This window comes from Electrophorus electricus, chromosome 18, assembly GCF_013358815.1.
Source record: "Electrophorus electricus isolate fEleEle1 chromosome 18, fEleEle1.pri, whole genome shotgun sequence".
Classification (NCBI taxonomy): domain Eukaryota; kingdom Metazoa; phylum Chordata; class Actinopteri; order Gymnotiformes; family Gymnotidae; genus Electrophorus; species Electrophorus electricus.
This window is the reverse complement of record NC_049552.1, coordinates 11,976,107-11,994,691: the sequence shown is the minus strand read 5'-3', so window position 1 is coordinate 11,994,691 and position 18,585 is coordinate 11,976,107. Positions and strand designations below refer to the sequence as shown.

Genomic DNA, 18,585 nt, shown 5'->3' with positions numbered 1-18,585 from the left:
CAGCAGCTCTCACACTGGGCCTGACACAAGTTGCTCAAGATACCTACCTCCACATTAATCCATATAGTCTATTTGTTTAATTAGGTTAATTAAGTGTCCAATTAGATGTCTATTCAGACCTTATTCAAATTTGAATATACGATTATCAACCACTTTTAAAGGCGTTTATTGTAGAAACAGCTTGTAGATGTACAGTTATCAAAGCACATGGGATGTACTCCTCAGCTGGCTAGTTGTTTGGCTGGTGGACCACTCTCAAAGTAACAGTGATAGTGACACATTCAAAAATCCCAGCAACACTGCTGTGTCTGATGAACTCATACCAACTTGACACCCATAATCATTCCACCTTAAACATTTACATTTACATTTACATTCACATGAAATGTGTCATTTTCTAAAAGACTATTTGGTATTCACTGCCTTTAAAAGTAAAGTTTTAAAAGTAGCTTTGAGATATAGTGGTGGAGTGTAGTAATAATAATAATAATAATAATAATAATGATAATAATAATAATAATAATCGAGACACTACAGATTATATCCTAAAACTTTTATAAGGTATTTTTGGGGGGTATCATGCGTAGTTCAGACAATCAGTAACGTCACTGAGCTTCAAATCTTTCCTTCGATATTCGTTGGCACTAATCCAAAATCTTACCCTTACGTTTACGCCGAGCATCGCGTTTCGAATGCTGATTGGTCCGTATAAACTTATCCATAGCAACCCAGCTTTGTGTGGTGGAAGGGCACGTGGTTACTAAGCGACGGTGCTTTAATAGTGTAGCATGAAGTTTGTTACGTTGTATCAGCTATTTGTGAGCGCATATGTAAGATTTTTACGATAAAGAAGGCAACGTTAAAAAACAATACATTTATAATTACATTTTTTGAATATAAAGTTTTCAGTCGCTTTTTGGAGGGATTTTACCGTCGGCACTCGATATGGATTTACTTTTGCGGGTTGGGACTGTGACCCATTGGCTACTATATTTTGCAACTGCAATGATTTTGCTTCTTGATTGCACATTGCGCATTGTTTTTTACACAGGGATTGACTGCACCGTTTAGTAGACTACTAATTCTCTCTAGTCTATTTTCCATTCCAAAGGCCATCAGAGAATAATCAGACTTATTTGAACTGTTACCAAACAACCTAAATCGCACGGAATCATTTTAAGACCACTGAATGAAATGGCACATCACAATGACTTGTTCGGAGCTACTGAGTTTATCAAAGGTATTTATTCCAGTTATTAGGCTATGTTGAGACGAAATCCGTAGTCTAGCCAATTAGGCCTATTTATGTTAACAGAGCAGTTTGTTATATAGGGATATAGTTTCACATTATGCCCCAAGGAGAAAAGAAAGAATATGTTACTTAATCTTACTGCAACAAAAGAAAAATATAACCTAAGCTAAAACTCACGTCATTCTCATTGTTTATTTCATCTCCTAATTTACATAAATGAATACTTTCTGTCTCCTTAATATTTTCTTGCAGATCGGTTATATTTTGCTACTGTGCGATGCAAACCAAAAAGCACAGCGAATACGCATTATTTCTGCACGGATGATGAATTTGTCTATGAAAAGTGAGTTTCTCTTACACTTAAATCCAAGTGTAGGCTATAACGCATATAATATGCGACATGATTTTAATTTCCACAGTTTAGGAATTTTGGTATCAAAGTAACAAGCTGTTTGTTTTAAATATAGCAATAGATTACGTGCTCATGGTTATTTCATGTAGACATAATTCAATTTGTTGTGTGTTTGTTTCAGTTTCTACGCAGACTTTGGGCCTCTTAATTTGGCCATGCTGTATCGATACTGCTGTAAACTGAATAAGAAGTTGAAGGTAAACTAGGATTGCATTCTGTATACTGAACCCTATTAAGTAGGTTGTCTGTCTGTGTGCCTTATGACTTTATGTTTTGGCTTATAGTTTAAAATTGAATGTAGTGTGTTATGGCTTGGTGTTTAGAGTTAAGGGTATATTAATGCTAACTCATTTATAGCTTACAGCAATGTAATCACGTAGTGGTCCCGTTATTAGGAAGCCAACCGTAATAACGGGAGTGGAGATGTACTTGAGTTGAACTTTGATATTTGAGGGAAACTTAGGCAGCAACAGGCTTGAATGGGTGAAAATAATGTTAAGCAATTGTTAACAAACCAGGTATTTAGCAACTGAACCTAATACTTTGTAGTTTCATTTCACTAATGGCTTCAGACTGCACCTACATATTAGAAATGAACTTTGGTGCTTTTCAAATGGTGCTGTGCTGAATGCTGAGACATACTTCAATGGCCAGAGCTCTGTGTGTTCTCAGTGTAAGTAATGGTTTCCTAAACAACATAATGCAAAATTTACCAAATATGAAATTTGTGTATGTTGGCTTATGATAGGCCACATTGCACTGAGCACAGAAGAATGTGCTTAAGAATGCATGTCAATGTAAATGAAAAGATTTTAAATCGGAGTTTGTGGGTTTAAACTTGGAAGGCCAACTAGATTTGCTGGTTTTCGGAATGGCCAAACAGTGAACTTTCAGTTGCTTGGAGAAAAACAATCAATCTCCTGTATCTGCACAGTCCTTTACTCTGTCCCGGAAGCGTATTGTCCACTACACCAGTTATGACCAGCGGAAGAGGTCCAACGCCGCATTCCTGATTGGTGCTTATGCTGTGAGTACACACACACACACACACACTGCAGGATTTTAAATGTTTTAAACCTGGCTGCCATCAGAAGTGGGATATTGGACACTGATCCTAGATCAGTGAAATGGCTGATTGTTAACCTGGAACAGTACGTGTATGCTGCCCTTTCCTCATATTTTTTTGGATTCGTCTGTAGGTGATATACCTAAAGAGGACTCCAGAAGAAGTGTACCAAGCCCTGGTATCTGGAAATAAAGTGTCATATGTACCTTTTAGGTGGGACACCTGACCTCACATGTCACCAAAACAGCCACTAAAGTAGTTTAAGGTGACTGTAATTACCTGCCGTGCTTCAAAATGTAAATGTAGCATGCTCATTTTTTAGAGGACAGTTTGAAGCACTCCACCATTTAGAAAATGCTGAATTTGTCTTAGCTTATGTATATAAGATAATCATGGTGAAGACCTTTATTAAAATAAAACGTTCCTGAAACATCCCATGCAAGGCCATTTTCAATGCTGAAAAGTTTATCACAAAGCAAGCCTGACTTTTTCTGTGCCTCTTTATCTCTAACATCAGTAATTCAAGATTATCTTTCTATCCCTCTAGAGACGCGGCCTTTGGGAACTGTACATACAATCTAACCGTCTTTGACTGTTTACAAGGCATCCGCAAGGTGAGGTGTGTAGCCTGGGTAAGATCTGAAGTTAACACTAGCCTTCAGTGGCTTGTTGCCTTTCTGGCCTCCATGGTTTTTTGTGGTGTGTAGTTCAGATCACCTTCCAAAGCCTCAGATGTAATCCATAATCCCTTGGTTCAAGAATTCTCTTTTTCTGGATTGAGATTGGTAGTGGTACCTGCATGATTCCGGATGGGAGAACTGTTGGCTGATTATTTAAAAAAAAAAAAGTATTCCCTTTACTGTAAAGAATTAGGAACTTCAGACTGATTTACTAGGGGATATGAAGTCTGTATAAAACATGTTAATAGTATGTAGTTGGTGTTACAAAATGATATTGCACACCCAATAATTCTAATAATTCTGGACTTTCTGCGGAAGCATTTATGGATTTGTTTTCCTCATAATTAATCTAATTGTCATATGAATGATTATCACTTACTGCTCAAAATGTGACTGGTCAACCTTGTTCATACAAATTGAAAACTGTGCAGTATGAATTGGTCTTAAACTTGGTCACTTCACCTGGTTTCCATGGTCTCTGTGCAGGCCTTGCAACATGCGTTCATTGACTTTGAGACATTTGATGTTGAAGAGTACGAGCATTATGAGGTATGAGACTCCCTCGGGTATCACCATGGACTTTGTACCAGAATGTTCTAAACTTCAACCAGTTAAGACTGCCTTTACAATAAAAAAATAAAAAACTTGTTTTAAAATGTAGGAGGCCATCAATGCTGGATAAATTTGGCCATCCAAATATATTCAACCCATTGGAGATATACCTTTCATAACTATTTTCAAACAATTATATTTGCACTGAAATAATACAACTTCACTTTTTGGGGGGTGGGGATATATTCCCACATCTATTCATTCATTGTACATCTAATATTCATTGTATATCATTCTCAATAACTGATAATGTAAAACGTGATTAACTTAACATGTTTGTGTGTATTATCTATGTAATACACTAAAGCATGCAGCAAGTCTTTTGACCTAGTTTGGCTGAACGTATGTTTGCTTTGGTTTTTGTTCAAGCGTGTAGAAAATGGGGATTTTAACTGGATTGTGCCTGGGAAGCTACTGGCGTTCAGTGGGCCTCATCCCAAGATCAAAATCGAGAACGGTGAGTAATGGAGACTTGAAATGGGGACGACCACCCATTATCATCTGAAACCACGTGCTTGCTTCATTTGTGCCAAAACCATCTGCACCGTTTGGCAAAGAAATCACTTTGACCCATTGAAAGCAACACTGACCTCCAGTTCTCTAAAATTCTCTGAGCTTTTTAATTCTCCCATGTGTTCTCTATCACTTATCAAACTAAAACCTCCAAATGAAGGCATGGCCAACACTCACAAAGGACTAATCCCTTCCCACCCCCCACCCCCGGCCCTATCTCAGGTTACCCGCTCCATACCCCTGAAGCCTACTTCCCCTACTTCCGCCAGCACAACGTAACTGATGTGGTCCGGCTCAACAGGAAGATCTACGAGGGCCAGCGATTCATGGACGCTGGCTTCAGGCATCATGACCTGTTCTTTGTGGATGGCGGCACACCCAGTGACCTTATCCTCCAGCGTTTCCTGCATATCTGTGAAAGTACTGAGGGGGCCATCGCTGTTCACTGCAAAGGTGAGGAGACTGCTGGGAAACCCCTGGTGGAGGGCGGGTCTTGCTGAAGCCTGCAGACTTTATTTTTGTGTGGTACATGCAGTGCATTGTTGTTGGTTTTTTTTTGCTGTAGCCTTACTCGATAAATATTTCAACATGCAACTTGGACAAAAAACAAGGTTGACTTGTTTATTTTTTTAGTTTTTACTCTATGTATGGAAACACATTGAAATATGTTCTAAATCATCTTACCTACTCACCTCATGTGCTAATTAGGCTACATCTTAATCCATTGTTCCTCCGATGGTCATTCCTTTTGGCTTGTGTGTGCAGCAGGTCTCGGCAGGACGGGCACTCTGATTGGCTGCTACCTCATGAAGCACTACCGTTTCACAGCAGCAGAGGCCATTGCCTGGATACGCATCTGTAGGCCTGGCTCGATCATCGGACCCCAGCAGAACTTTCTAGAAGAGTGAGTGGATGAGGGTGGTGGCACGTGATGCAGGTCATGTGCAGTGATGGTGTAGATGCATCCAAGCCTGGTCCATAACCATTTAAAGCAGAGGCGCAATCCCAGGAACGCTCTGCAGGGGCCTCCCATTCCCAACACATCTGATTCTGATGTGATGGATCAGGACCGGATCTGAGAACCTCTGATTTAAAGAACACTTTTATGTTCCACATCTCCACACCAGCAGCTCATTGTTCTGTATCCCCATCTCTCTCTTTCTCCCTCTCTCTCTCTCTCTCTCTCTCTCTCTCTCTCTGTCTCTCTCTCTCTCTAGAAAGCAGAATAGCATGTGGGTGGAGGGGGACTTGCACCGATCCAAGCAGCAGGAGAGGGGCCTGGCGCACCTCCTCTCTGCCATGGATGACATCTCCATCACCAGCACAACCCAAAACTCCCAAAGCACAGATGAGGTAAGACACGTGATGTCACAGTTCATTTCAGATGAACGGAACCAATCAGCTGATGCACTCAATGTGGCGTTGAATGACATCACAAAATGCCTCTCATACCTGCATTCACTGGGAACTTTATTAAGTACACCTATGCCATATTTACATATAACTGCATTTTTATGTGCATCCAATTGCAGACTATAGCATAGCTGTTGGTATGCACAGTTTGAGAGCCACCCTCTGTCCTGCTTATTACTGGTTAGTGTTTAACCGGTACTGGCTAAGTGTTGGGCCATTCTTAGTGTAACAGTGACACTGATGAGGTTGTGGCACTGATGTGGCCCTTTAAACTGCTCTTTGGCTATCACTCCTCACAGTATGGCTGGATTTCTTACACATAAGTGTTTCTGTTCAGCTGAAACTGGGTCAAACACCCAAAAGTGTAGCCAACAGCTGTCCTGTAGTCAGAAACTGACCATTGATGAAGGGCTAACATTAAATGTACAATGTAACTGAGCTATAGACTAAATGGTCTATAGACTCATAACTGTATACCTGTGAGGTCATAATACATAAAATAGTATTTCTCAGAAGGTGGGTGGTGAAACCTGAAGAAGGTTATAACTGAAGGCTTTTCTTAATTTAACATTTTCAATTTTTAACTTTAAATGTGTATTTGATTAGGTTTCATAATCAAAAATGCCAGTGATCTTATATGCCTTATTTTATTACCTACTAGTATTCTTATGTTAAAGGCATGGCTAAATGGAAAATGAAGTAAATCCTGAAATAACTGTCGTTGTGCCATTCGCTACAGAATGACGATAATGTGAACACAACTCAAGGAGATAAACTACGTGTTTTGAAGGGCAGCCGCCTTCCCAGAGCTGCATCAACTGCTTTCAGGTATGAGGCTTGCTGTCGGTCTGAAACTTGCTCTCAGGTGTGAAACTCACTGTCAGGTATGAGAATCGCTGTCAGGAGGAAGCCTTGCTTGGGTGTTTGCATCCAGTTTAGAGAAACCATGTATCAGACTCAATCCACATCTATACTAAATCATTTCTGTTACCAAAACCTGGTGCACAGACATCCTTTACTCCTTTGCTTATCCTTGACTCCTACACCCATCATGTAGTGTAAGGTGCGGTCTAGCAAGAATAATATCGCACACTGGCAATTGTGCACATAATGTTGTTGTGCTGCCAAGCCTTGGACGTTTGTTTTCAGCGATTTGTTGTTGCTTTGCTGTAGTAGGATATTGCCAGCACCTACTTCCTTCTCTCCCTGGAAGTCTTCCAAAATTCCTTTCTCTTTCACCGCCCCATCACCCCAAAGAATCATGCGAAGCCCCTCATCTTCTGCAGGAAACCTAAAGAGGTCAGTTTGTGACAAAATGCATAGGAATTAGTGAATGTTTATGATATGTCTGTCAGACTGCTCCTTAGACTTAGACTTAATGCTGGATCAAAAGGATGTCGAGTTAAAAGAAATAAGAATTATTGCCAATCTAGATTTTTCTAGTGCTGGTGATCAGTGGGCCTCATCCCATGAGATCTAGACAATGAGATTTAACTAATCTTGCACTGTGAAATTTCACGCAGTCATCTGCAACCCAGCTCCACATTAATTTGTGCCTGTGTTCTCCACAGCTCCAAGCCCCGTTTAACCCGCTCCCTTGGCAACCTCTACAGTCCAGGTGACTTCCAGGAAGAGGACTCCAATGGCTTCTCTTCTCTGTACTCCTCTCCGCCCTCTGGGCCTCCACCCTTGTCATGTGCCCTACCTCCACCCCGCTTCAGCTATCCCGACCTCCACTGGCCTTTCTCCAGCCCCAATTTCCAACAGGAGGTCAACAGCGGGCGGGGCAGGGCGACCAGTGCCAGGACTGTCGCCCCCACCCACTCCTTCAGGCCCATGAAGAGAGCCTTCGGTCCCAAGCCCGTAACCACGTCTGGCCCTCTCAGAGCACCGGGTTTACTGGGGCTTGGCAGGCCACCAGGCCACATCCTCAGTCGCTCCATCCCTGTGAGTGAATGTCCGGTTCGTGTGCCAGAGGACTGCAATCCGTTCTCTTCCATGCTGATGCCTGTTCCTCGTTGCTCTTTCCCACTCTGGGACTCTCCATGGTACAAGATATTTCTTTCTTCCAGATGCGTTTTTTCTGATTTTTCCTTAACATTTCTCTGCCTGGATCTTTCTTCATCCCTGTATTCTCTTCTGCCATGGTTTATATACCTCAGTCTTTCAATCGAGGGTTTTTTATGTGCATGACATGCACATGTGCATGCACGTATAAGTATCTAGGTTATATATATTGTCTGGGCCCTGAGTAAGGAAGGGAGACAGATGGATTCTGCTGATTCATGCTAGTGTCTCTGTCTTTTCACAGTCCCTTCAGTCGGAATATGTTAAGTACTAAGACTGCAACGACGCACTGATTCCATTCCCATCCAGACTGTTGATCGATTCTCTCTTCAGTAAGCTGCAACCTGCTTCAGAACTCACAGGGACTACAGAATTAACAGCTTTGTTGCAATGATATATAAAGGCAAACAAAAGAAGGGATCAGTACGTGTTTATAATGTCAAAAAGTCTTGACACTGAAGTTTGTAATTATGTTTTTTTGTTTTGTTTTTATTTTGTGTTTGTTACTTCTACTTAGGCCATCTTACATAAGATTGTGTATTACTTTATCTAAATAATGCTGTGCTTACCCCATCCCTAATCTTAATATCAGTAAGTAAAAGAAAATAATTTGAATGATTTTTAAAAAATATACACAAATGGTTTTGTCATTCTCACATTAAGATATGGCTATTACTTATGTTGTGTGTCTGCTCCTGATACTGAATTTAGTGGTTGCAGAGTGTGTGCATGCATGTGCCTATGCATGTGTTTTTATTTACGTGTATGCTATGCATATGCCTGCCTGCCCACCTGATCACTCAAGCATACTTTTTCACATGACTGCATAGAAACTGTGATTTATAAAACATTGTTTGTTCAGTTTCTCTTGCATTGATTGTAGGTCATAGTTAATTACTAAAATAGACTGAAACTAAACATAAATGTGGTTAAAATTATATTTGTCATAAGAACCTCAATATTTAGCCAATTTAAGTTACTACATTTCTGCGGTTACTATTGTAACAATGCATAATGTGTGCCATATCCCAAAGTAGATTCAGACAATATATATTTTTAAAATGTCTTCTCATAAAGTAATTTCTCATAGGTTTATATGGTCATTAAACAAGGTGCATTAGCACATTATTAAAACCTGCGAACAGCACAGCGCCTCTCCAGAACTCCATCTAGAATTTATTGTCCAATAAGAAAATGCATTGACATTGCTATCGCTTACATGTTTTGTGTGTTAGCAGATGGCCTACAAATTCTTGAGCCATCTGCTTTTGAAACACAAAGACTACATCTTCTTTACTGAGGGTTCAGTAACAAATCTATAAGTTTGCCCATGTTGCAATGTTGCACTGTCATATTGTAGGCCTTTGTTATTATACACTTAATTCAACTGAATATATAGTCTTAATTAGTCTTAATTGTGGCAAAACCTAGTCCCATGTGTTATTTTATATGCAAAGAGTACTTAAGAATGACAAAATTGAAAAAAAACCCCAGAAACCTTGGAATGGAAAAAAGAATGAAGTGGTCCACTGTACGCCTGAACCCAATACAAGTACTGTTCATCTGTAAACTGCATGCAGATCTCTACAAACACTGACCTAAAACCCCATTTATGGGTACATATTCACGTTTAGCAATAAAAAAAAAACAATCTATACCCATATGTAATTTATAAAGTGGATGTGCTTTCAAACTGAGGGTACATGCTGAAATAAACAAATAAATAAATAAACGCTACATTCCTAAGTAATGCTTGGTTGTGTTTGATAACACCCGGGGCGACGAAGGTGAAGCTGAGGCCACACACTTAAGTGCAATTAAAACAAATTATTCGATGTTAACATAGCATATACTTTATTCCTTGTATTAACATTCAACCTAATATTACATGCTGACATGTAGTTTGAGAGAAATAAAACATTAAAACCGCTACTTTACTAAACAGCACATAACCCGTTGATACACAGCTGTGCTCGATTTATAATAACGTGAAGTCGGTCACCCAAAAGACCACAGTATGTCCTAACAAGAGACACTTTCTCAGCTACAAATACTTAACAAAACTAAACTAATGAAAGTAACCCTACCAACAAACATCACCTCCTCCCTGCAAGGGCTGAAAAAGGAAAAAGGCACCTACTGCATGACATGGGGCCCTACCAGAGTGCAAAAAAAGGCACCTACTGTACAACATGGGGCCCCACTGAAGCACAGAAAGCAATGATCCATCACATATGGTGAAATAGTTCTGACACATCCTTGATTAAGATTAACATTATCCTATTAGGCATTCCAGATTAAATGTATTTACCACAGTTCTATGGTAACAAACCACTGGGACATATAAACCTTTTAAATGTTTATTTCTCAAACACCTCTGAAGTAGGGAACTATTAAGAGGGAACTGCTAACTTTTGTTTGACACTCACACACACACACACACACACACACACACGATAATGCCAGGCATTGTGTTTTGAATATACGCAGAGTTTGAGATGTAAATTCCAAAACATATCAAAGAATTTGCTGACACTCCTAGACTGTTGTCACAGAACCCACTGTGGGAAAGCATACCCTAATGGGCATTTTGAGGAGACTGTAAGGCACTGCATCTAATTTTCTTCACTGGGATTTTTTTATGTTGAATGGGCACTTTTGTGTTTTCTCACCTAAGAGGGCATCTAAGAGGGTACTTCATGAGGTTTTTTTTAATCAAAAAGGCACCTGTAGGGAACATCATTTGTCCCTTTGTGAGGGCACCTATATGACACCACATTCCCATGCATGTAAGAGCACTTTTTACAACAATGTATCCCATTAAATCTACTGGATGGGCATGTCTCCATTAGTGGAGCACTTAACTGGCCACTTCATCAGGTTTTCTCAATTGTAGCCATTCCCTGCATAGCACTCTACACTATTTGGTGACATTGTCATGTAGACGCAACATAGGGGGTACTTCTTAATTACACGTTTTTTCCACTGGAAGACCCACCAATAGGGAATGTCAAGGGTAGCCTGTTGTAAGGGCACCTTATAGAGCACTGCATCACATTTCCTCCACTAAAAGGGCACTCATTAAGACACGCAATCACATTATTTGCTCTAAAATCATCATTATCTATTGCATGAAAGGGCACCATAGAGGGCCCTGAATCATTTTTTCCTGTATGAAAGGCAGCCAATAGGACCTTTCCTCTTGTTTTCACCATTCTAGACGGCACTTCTGCCATGCCTTTTCAACTGTAGAGTCACCGGTAAACGAAGGCACCAGTTGAGTTAAATTAACAACATGAATTCTTAAGGGCAAACCAAATTTTCTCTTGTTTCAAAGGAAAATGAACAACAAACAATAAAAGTCTTCAAGGTTAACTTGCAATTTCCAATAATTTCTCAGTTCCATCAGATGGTGGCAATGACTTAATTTTATTTCCATCACCTAACTACCACATTACGAGTACAAAACTTATGCTGTAGGTTGCTATCATGTATGTATTTATCTACTCTTATATGTATGCCTGTTTTCCTATTAATGGGTTTATACAGTGAAAAAGAGTGAATATTTTCACAAAATATAACAATGTTATAATAACGGAACATTCGTTGATTGGACGAGGGCCAACACGTTGATCTTTATAAATACCGCCCACGGACAGTCTAATCATACAATGGAACACACAAGAGCCAAACCGGAGCACTAATTTACGAATTTTAACATATAGCTCTGACACAAAATGAACGAAAAACATATTGTTTTTGTTTTATGCATGGCAGCTCTGAATTTATTTACAGGTTGGCATCTTTTGTGCGCTTTTCCTTCAGCACGAATTCTACCTATAGTAGAATGTTTGCAATTATATTAAATTATTGATGTATTTACCATGTTGAATATTCTTTGCCTTTTCAGCAAAACATGCGCACGAAGTATACTTACACCCACAAAATCCGGTGAAGCATATTAACGAAAGCGTCGAGTTGATATGCACTGTGGCTGGATGTTCGCAAGAAATAAAATTCATGTGGTCAACGTTATTAGACAGTTCTACAGGAGGTCAAAGTAAGACTAACCAAACAGTATCCCGTCTACTGTTCAAGACGTTATCAATAGAACACGAAAAAATAATTGTTTGCAAAGTTATTTGTGGAGGATATAAAGAAAACAAGACAAAGATAAGAGTATATTGTAAGTACCCGCATTATTACTATGAAAATCGAAAATAATCTCATTAACAGACTCACTAATCGTTTTCTTTGGGTACAATGAAATGCCGTTTCTTTCACAGCGTTCCCAACTAATCCTGTGATTTCACGCATTCACGAGTTGCAACTGCAGTGTGCAATACACAATGTCTATCCTCCGTCTAAGTTCAAAATCCAGTGGTTTCGCGGAGATACACAAATTTCAGACGAATATGACACATCTTCCAGCGAAGTCGTCGCGCAGGGCATGCATTCCATTTACAAACCTACCGACGAAGACCGCGGCAAGAACATCACTTGCAAAGTTACTCTGAATATGGAAGGAGTACCCGAGGATCGAACGGTGCGGTCAGTTACAGTCCAATGTAAGTTGCTCAGCTCAGTGAACATTTGAATGTGTTTGTTTATTTATTTATTAACTGAGGATTTGAAATGGTGGCGTTCGAGGAGTGTATTTAGGCATGTTTGCAGGCGAATATTTTAATGTGTATTTGTGTAGTCCAAATTACATTATATCTAAGTGCTATAAATGTACTTCTATAACAGCACGTTTTGTAGGGCGCACCTTCAATTTTGATTAGATAAAAGCATTGTGACAATTTAAAATTAATCAAAGTAGTACAGGGGCTGGTATTATGCACCTATATTACATACCTTATTAACTTGACATCACCAAGCTTATGTCTGTAGTGTATTCTGAATATGACTGTACCATACTATGATATAAAAAAATTGACCACTGAAGCACATCTCAGAACCAAATAAATGGTAAGGAAAATACTCTGCGCCTGAGGTAAGAAGGCATGAAAACAAGCTCCACATCATAAATATCATCCCAAACTGTAGAGACTTTAGCATGAAACTCACAAAGGCTGAGCCACAAACAGAAAAACTGGATTACAGCATGTTGTGTAAAACTCTGACTGTCTTGTACAAATATGAGGAAAGCAAGCATCTGATTGGAGTAGAACTACAAAATCCATGCCTACACGTGTGAAACATAGTGTGAAGGTTGCCATCCAGCAGAACTTTGCTCCTATTATTACTCAGCATGGGATAATTATTGTATTGTATAGTTTTGGTACCACTACCATCAACCTCAGTGTGGTTGCAATGCAATGCTACATTTTCAAAAGAGTCTGTTCAAATGTGCTGCTCACCTATAACAATAATATAGGTAATATTTAGAAATGCCTTAAACCAATAAACTACTTATAGACATATTTTTGAGTGAACCTTACGTAAGAAATAACCAAACATCAAATGTATTTTTGACACATATCACTTAGCTATATCTCCTGATTTCGTTTAGATGGTCCAGCATTCATCACTATATCCAATCACACCACTGTGAGGCTCGGCGAGCGTCTGGAATTGAGGTGTGACACTGACAGGGAATCTAGTATAATGTGGACAAAGTTAGGAAAGAGCGGCGCAGTTGCACTTGGCAAGGACAAGGAGCTCGTGTTTGAACACGCTGACTGGAACCACACAGGCGAATATGAGTGCGAAGTGAGCACTGCGATGGGAAGTTGGCGGTCCAAGGTGAACGTGACTGTTCAAGGTAGGTAGAATTAACATTTTCACCTTATCATCCTAGATTTTTTAAGATGGTGGCTGACTGAAAAACTTGAGTATGTAGTTTTGCAGGTCCTCCTAGTGTTCACAAGATCAGACTAAGCCAGACGACTGAACCAAGCGAAGGAGACAAAATTACCATATTCTGAGATTCGGACAGCAATCCTTCCGTACATTTGATGACTTCTGGAACCTCCTTAAATTACAGCGAAAGGTCAAGTTCTGATCGGGCTTATATGTGCATAAATATTCCCTCCATTCAGATAAAGGATTCTGAATTCTACTACTGTGATGCACGCAATGAATCTGGCCGCAAAAGCAGCAGCATTAATATATTGGTCCACGGTAGGTTATTTAGATCAGTGTGCTGGCCTCACTGGACTGTGATGGTCAATTTTTAGTCCACCAAGTCCAATGAGCATCAGCAAGTCATCTTGGAATTTAAATCATTAAATCATCTGCTGTTTTTATGATGGGTGTAAAGACAAGGAGTTCTGAGTCTGAACCCTAGGGGATTCTGTATCAGTTCTCTAATGCAGCTGGTTTCTTCCCTAGATCGGCGATCTGTGGTGCCCCACCTGCAGAATGCCATCATTCCTGCTGTGAGCTGCATGACTCTGCTGGGTGCTGCTGCTGCCTTAATTCTATTCCTGAGGAACATGAAGAAGAACTCGCAAGATATTGCCATCGATGCATTAAACACATAATCTTCAAGCAAAGGAATTCTCTCCTTCTCTCCTTGTTATTATTACTTTTACTACTCAGTGGTAATATTATTTGTGATAATACTACTCAGTGATAATATTAATATTATAATGATGCATAATAGACCTTCAATAAAAATTGGCAGCCCATATACCGAAAGACAACATATTGAGATTTCTTTTTCTCAGAATGTAGGCTAGTGAAATACATTTTTAACAGTGAATACAGTATGTTACCATGCGGGGGGATTCTTTGATTGACATAGTGAAGTCTGAAGGACACAGGAATAGATTCCTTTCACCGGACCCACTCCACATACCCTTTTTCAAATTTCTATATCAGATTTGATCAGGTAGTTTTTTTCTGTATTTTTTTGATGTTACACCAAAAACTTTGTTATTGTTTTACTCTTTAACTGATTTAAATAACATTTTACTGTTTTATTGTGGCTTTAATGCAGCAATGGGTAATAAATAAAACATATTCTTATGAAAAATGAACTGGTCTGACCTCGTATTTTTTGCCAGAAGCCAAATCTAAATTAACAATACTTTTAATAGTGTTAATATGTTTGAAAATGCACACTAAGTTTTTATCCTCTGTATAAAAACAAAAGGCAGAAGTCACCATTCTGAATCAGTACTGTGGAATATGGTGCAGTTTGTTTACATGTTCAATGCAAAAAAAATGCTAACAAATATTTCTCAGTTCTCTACATGTCCTGTCGTTAAAAGGGCAGGGACACTTTTCTTTCTTTTCTTGTTTTGACTTTATTTTATGTGTTTATTATATCTGTGTGTTTACTGTCTTTATATGTTTATTTTATGTACCTGATCCAAAATAATGGGTTGCAGGAAAGTGTACAAGCAGCCTCAACACCATCTTTTTATTTCTCAAAGTAGCCTAGTGGTATTTCCTTACTTTATTATAGCATTAGCTTCCTCCTTGTCCTATAACAAAAGGAGGAATTATTTTATATAACTCTCCACCTGAGTACTGGCCAAGACATCACAGAGGTTAAGGGTGAGAACACAGCAAATGTGATCTATCAATAAAATTAGATCAAGTAAATTAGGGCTATTAAAGGAGAATAGGAGGGCAGTAGAAATGGTGACAAAATGCTTCAATGATTAGAAGTTGCTATAGTTGAGCCTAAATACAGAGAGAGTGGATCACCAGTGGTCAGAAGGAGCTAATCTGGTTTAAAACTGCTCCTCTGATAAATGCAAAGGTGAGACTTGCATGTGGAGTGCAGGTTTCAACATCCATCACCAAAAAAAAGCCAAGGCCAGCTGGGAGGTCTGCTTGTAAACCAAGAACAAACACCACTTCTTGGCATGCACTAGGAATCATTCTTTCTGCCTTTTTGACTGCCTCTGCATACGCACATATACATATGACAGATGGAACAGGAAGGTGGCCATCTGGCTCTAGATCAGCATTACTACAATGAGGGACAAGTTCCATTGTGAGGCAGTGATAAGGAACTAGATTAGATAGGCATGGCCCAAAGTGGTGAAAATAAGAAGTGTTCTGTTTGAAACAGTCAACTGGCACCAGGGTGGGAAAGAATGTGTCTCATATGAAATTCACAGTGAATACATACTGTTCGAAGAAGCCCCTTATCATTTGAAGGCACCAAGGAGGGGATTCTCCTAGCTTTCTAGGGTGAGTACTACGGCTTACTATATGGGTTACAGTGGATTTCTTGACTTCTAAATCAACAAAAAAAAGAATCAGATGAAAATTAAATGTACAAAACAACTGTAAATATATAAAATACCCAAATAAAAATGTAAGACTATTCATCCACTGTGACAAAAAGGAATGACCCCATTTCTTGCTTTTTAAAGACAACACAGTGGCATGGTCAGAAAGCAGAAATACCCCAATCCAACACCTCCAAAATGTACATTAATGTATGCATGGCTAAAGGTGACAAAGTACAGTATAAAGCAAAAAAGGTGGGCGAAAAAAAAGAGTAATCAGATATGTACCAAAGTGTCTAAGAATGGAAGGGAGTTTTACCAACTATCTGGTAGGGGCAGGGGGTTAGAAGGGTCATTAGGATCCAAGCAATTAACTGGAAGCTGGGCATCCACAGTTTGGACTGTCCTTGCAGGTTCGAGGGCTGGGTGGTAGGACACAAGCCCTCAGATAATGCATGAAGACACTTGCCGGAAACTCAGGTAGTATTAACAATCACCCAGGGCGTAGATATGTTCTATGGGTTAATACAGGATTTTGCAAAGCATTTTGGTGCTTTTTGCATACATACAACTTTTCAACGTATTGAAAAGTGAAAACCTCAAGCTTTTCAGCATGCAAGAAACAGCTTCGATTTCAGAGGGGACTGTTGCTTTCAGAGGGAACTGTATGAACATGGAGGCTGTTTGGCAAATGGTAAAAACAGCACAACGTTAACGACCTCTATCGACATTAGCCACACCGCTGCTCACTCTTAAAAGGAAGCCTTCATATCGCCAGGACATACTGGATCAAAGAAAATATTTCCTGCCATCGTTTTACCACTGTTTCTGAGAGCAGTGGTGCAATGTTTTCAGGGTGATAAGGGAACAAAATAAGCAATACCATTTCCTCCAAACCAGAAAACAAAAAAAAAGGTTCATTAATGTGCTGATTTTCGGAATATTTATAAATAATAATCCTCGGAATTCATAAGATTTCATCTGATTAATTTTTAAGAACATTTAGACAGTGGCTGGTGCAGGAATGTCGTAGTGATTTTCATTTACTGTTAGAAGCTGATAAATCTGCAGTGGAGGTCATCAGAATCAGAGTGGGATGTTTCAAACACCGTATTGTAACTGCTACCACCTTAGGCCTTCTTTAAAAAGCAACACCACCAGTACCAGGGCAGACAAGTTTATTAATACAATCTAAAAACCATAAAACACCACACTGAGTGGAAAATCGGGTTCTGAGTTCAGGCACAAAAGGGCTTCACTAACATTTAATGGGGTTACCATCACACGTGTGCAAAAATCACTTTGTCAGTACAGTCTGTGATAACTCAAATATTTCCACACCACACCTAATTAAAATCCTACATCACAAAAAACAAACAAACTCAGAATCAAAGAAAACACTCCCAGCGGGCACGAATTTATCGGGACCAAACGTAGAGGAAACAAAAACGTGACTCAGCCCCCCTGGACACAAAATACAAAACAGATTATCCCACATAAAAAATTAAGCACAAAATCAACAAACATTAATGTGCATCATATTTAAACATCACCTTACGTCATATTCCATATTTACCGAAATTGCGCTTAATCACGTAAAATGTTTTTACTTTTCCCATCGCTCTCCATTCATTCAGGACGCAACCTACTCCGTGGCAACGCTGCTATTTTCCCGTGTCTGTTCGCGCCGACTAGAACACTTTCCAAACGCCATCCACCTGCACGTTTAGCCCACGCCGTCTTTGTACCGCTCAATATGTCGCACGTAAATACGCGTGCTCATAACGAACTGGGTTCCCCCCGCCTTAATTACACGGGTTCTGTGTGCACGCGCCTTTCCCTCAGTCACTCACTTAATCTTATTCCGTTTTCACTATATCACAGTATAAAAAAACTTATGTTGAGTTAGTTGGCAAAATTTGCAACAAGTACGTTGCAAACAATAATTCCACCCAATCTTCATAGAAGTCACATTTCCATTGGTCTTCTTTAAGATGTTTTGGCAAGCATTTTACTATTTTACATTTACTATGTGTTTCTTTGTAGTGTGAATGATGAGAGATGTGGATCTACACCGGCATCACAGAAGTTCTCTAATTTCACTGCACTTTCTATTTGTTTGTTTTTTCTCTATTCACCAGTTTTTGTTTATTTTATTATGCATAAGAAGGTTTACCTGATTTCCCTGATACACGTTAGTGAGATAAGAAAGAATAGGGTGAAGCTATGAAAATGAAAAAACAATTCGAAGAAAATGAAGGAACAAAACTGATGATTTGATAACACCAGGGGTTAAATGGCTTGTAGTATTCATTTTCATCAAGTCGAAGGAAGTTTGAAGTCTTTGCAGGTTGATCTGGAAATCTCGTCTATTA

At 39.4% G+C, this 18,585-nt stretch overlaps 2 protein-coding genes across 4 annotated transcripts; both read left to right on the top strand.

Annotated features, from left to right (window-relative positions):
• The first annotated feature begins 817 nt into the window (after positions 1–817).
• Positions 818–8,731, top strand: cdc14aa (cell division cycle 14Aa). The gene is made up of 15 exons (XM_027021057.2): positions 818–1,240; positions 1,505–1,595; positions 1,786–1,861; positions 2,599–2,691; positions 2,864–2,943; positions 3,278–3,344; positions 3,897–3,959; positions 4,392–4,479; positions 4,758–4,988; positions 5,301–5,439; positions 5,753–5,888; positions 6,688–6,776; positions 7,122–7,247; positions 7,520–7,895; positions 8,260–8,731. Exons 1-15 carry the CDS (start codon positions 1,195–1,197, stop codon positions 8,287–8,289), a joined length of 1,731 nt encoding a protein of 576 aa, XP_026876858.2. The 5' UTR covers positions 818–1,194; the 3' UTR covers positions 8,290–8,731.
• Positions 8,732–11,701: 2,970 nt separating this feature from the next.
• vcam1a (vascular cell adhesion molecule 1a) lies at positions 11,702–15,001 on the top strand. Of its 3 annotated transcripts, XR_003411395.2 has the most exons (6): positions 11,702–11,810; positions 11,926–12,201; positions 12,302–12,583; positions 13,531–13,782; positions 13,861–14,010; positions 14,352–15,001. XR_003411395.2 is itself a non-coding variant. In XM_027021055.2 (5 exons), exons 1-5 carry the CDS (start codon positions 11,753–11,755, stop codon positions 14,501–14,503), a joined length of 1,020 nt encoding a protein of 339 aa, XP_026876856.2. In that variant the 5' UTR covers positions 11,702–11,752; the 3' UTR covers positions 14,504–15,001. The 3 variants fall into 3 exon arrangements, 2 of the variants coding, with proteins under 2 accessions (XP_026876856.2, XP_026876857.2); XM_027021055.2 differs by lacking the exon at positions 13,861–14,010; XM_027021056.2 differs by having other exon boundaries at positions 13,861–15,001.
• Positions 15,002–18,585: the final 3,584 nt, after the last annotated feature.

Bases quoted from the DNA above. Each gene is read 5' to 3' on its own strand.
- cdc14aa (XM_027021057.2), top strand. From the start codon at position 1,195: ATGGCACATCACAATGACTTGTTCGGAGCTACTGAGTTTATCAAAG. The intron at 2,692-2,863 runs GTGAGTACACAC...ATTCGTCTGTAG, and splicing joins TCCTGATTGGTGCTTATGCT to GTGATATACCTAAAGAGGAC. The intron at 3,345-3,896 runs GTGAGGTGTGTA...GTCTCTGTGCAG, and splicing joins GTTTACAAGGCATCCGCAAG to GCCTTGCAACATGCGTTCAT.
- vcam1a (XM_027021055.2), top strand. From the start codon at position 11,753: ATGAACGAAAAACATATTGTTTTTGTTTTATGCATGGCAGCTCTGAAT. The intron at 12,584-13,530 runs GTAAGTTGCTCA...GATTTCGTTTAG, and splicing joins GCGGTCAGTTACAGTCCAAT to ATGGTCCAGCATTCATCACT. The intron at 13,783-14,351 runs GTAGGTAGAATT...TTTCTTCCCTAG, and splicing joins GGTGAACGTGACTGTTCAAG to ATCGGCGATCTGTGGTGCCC.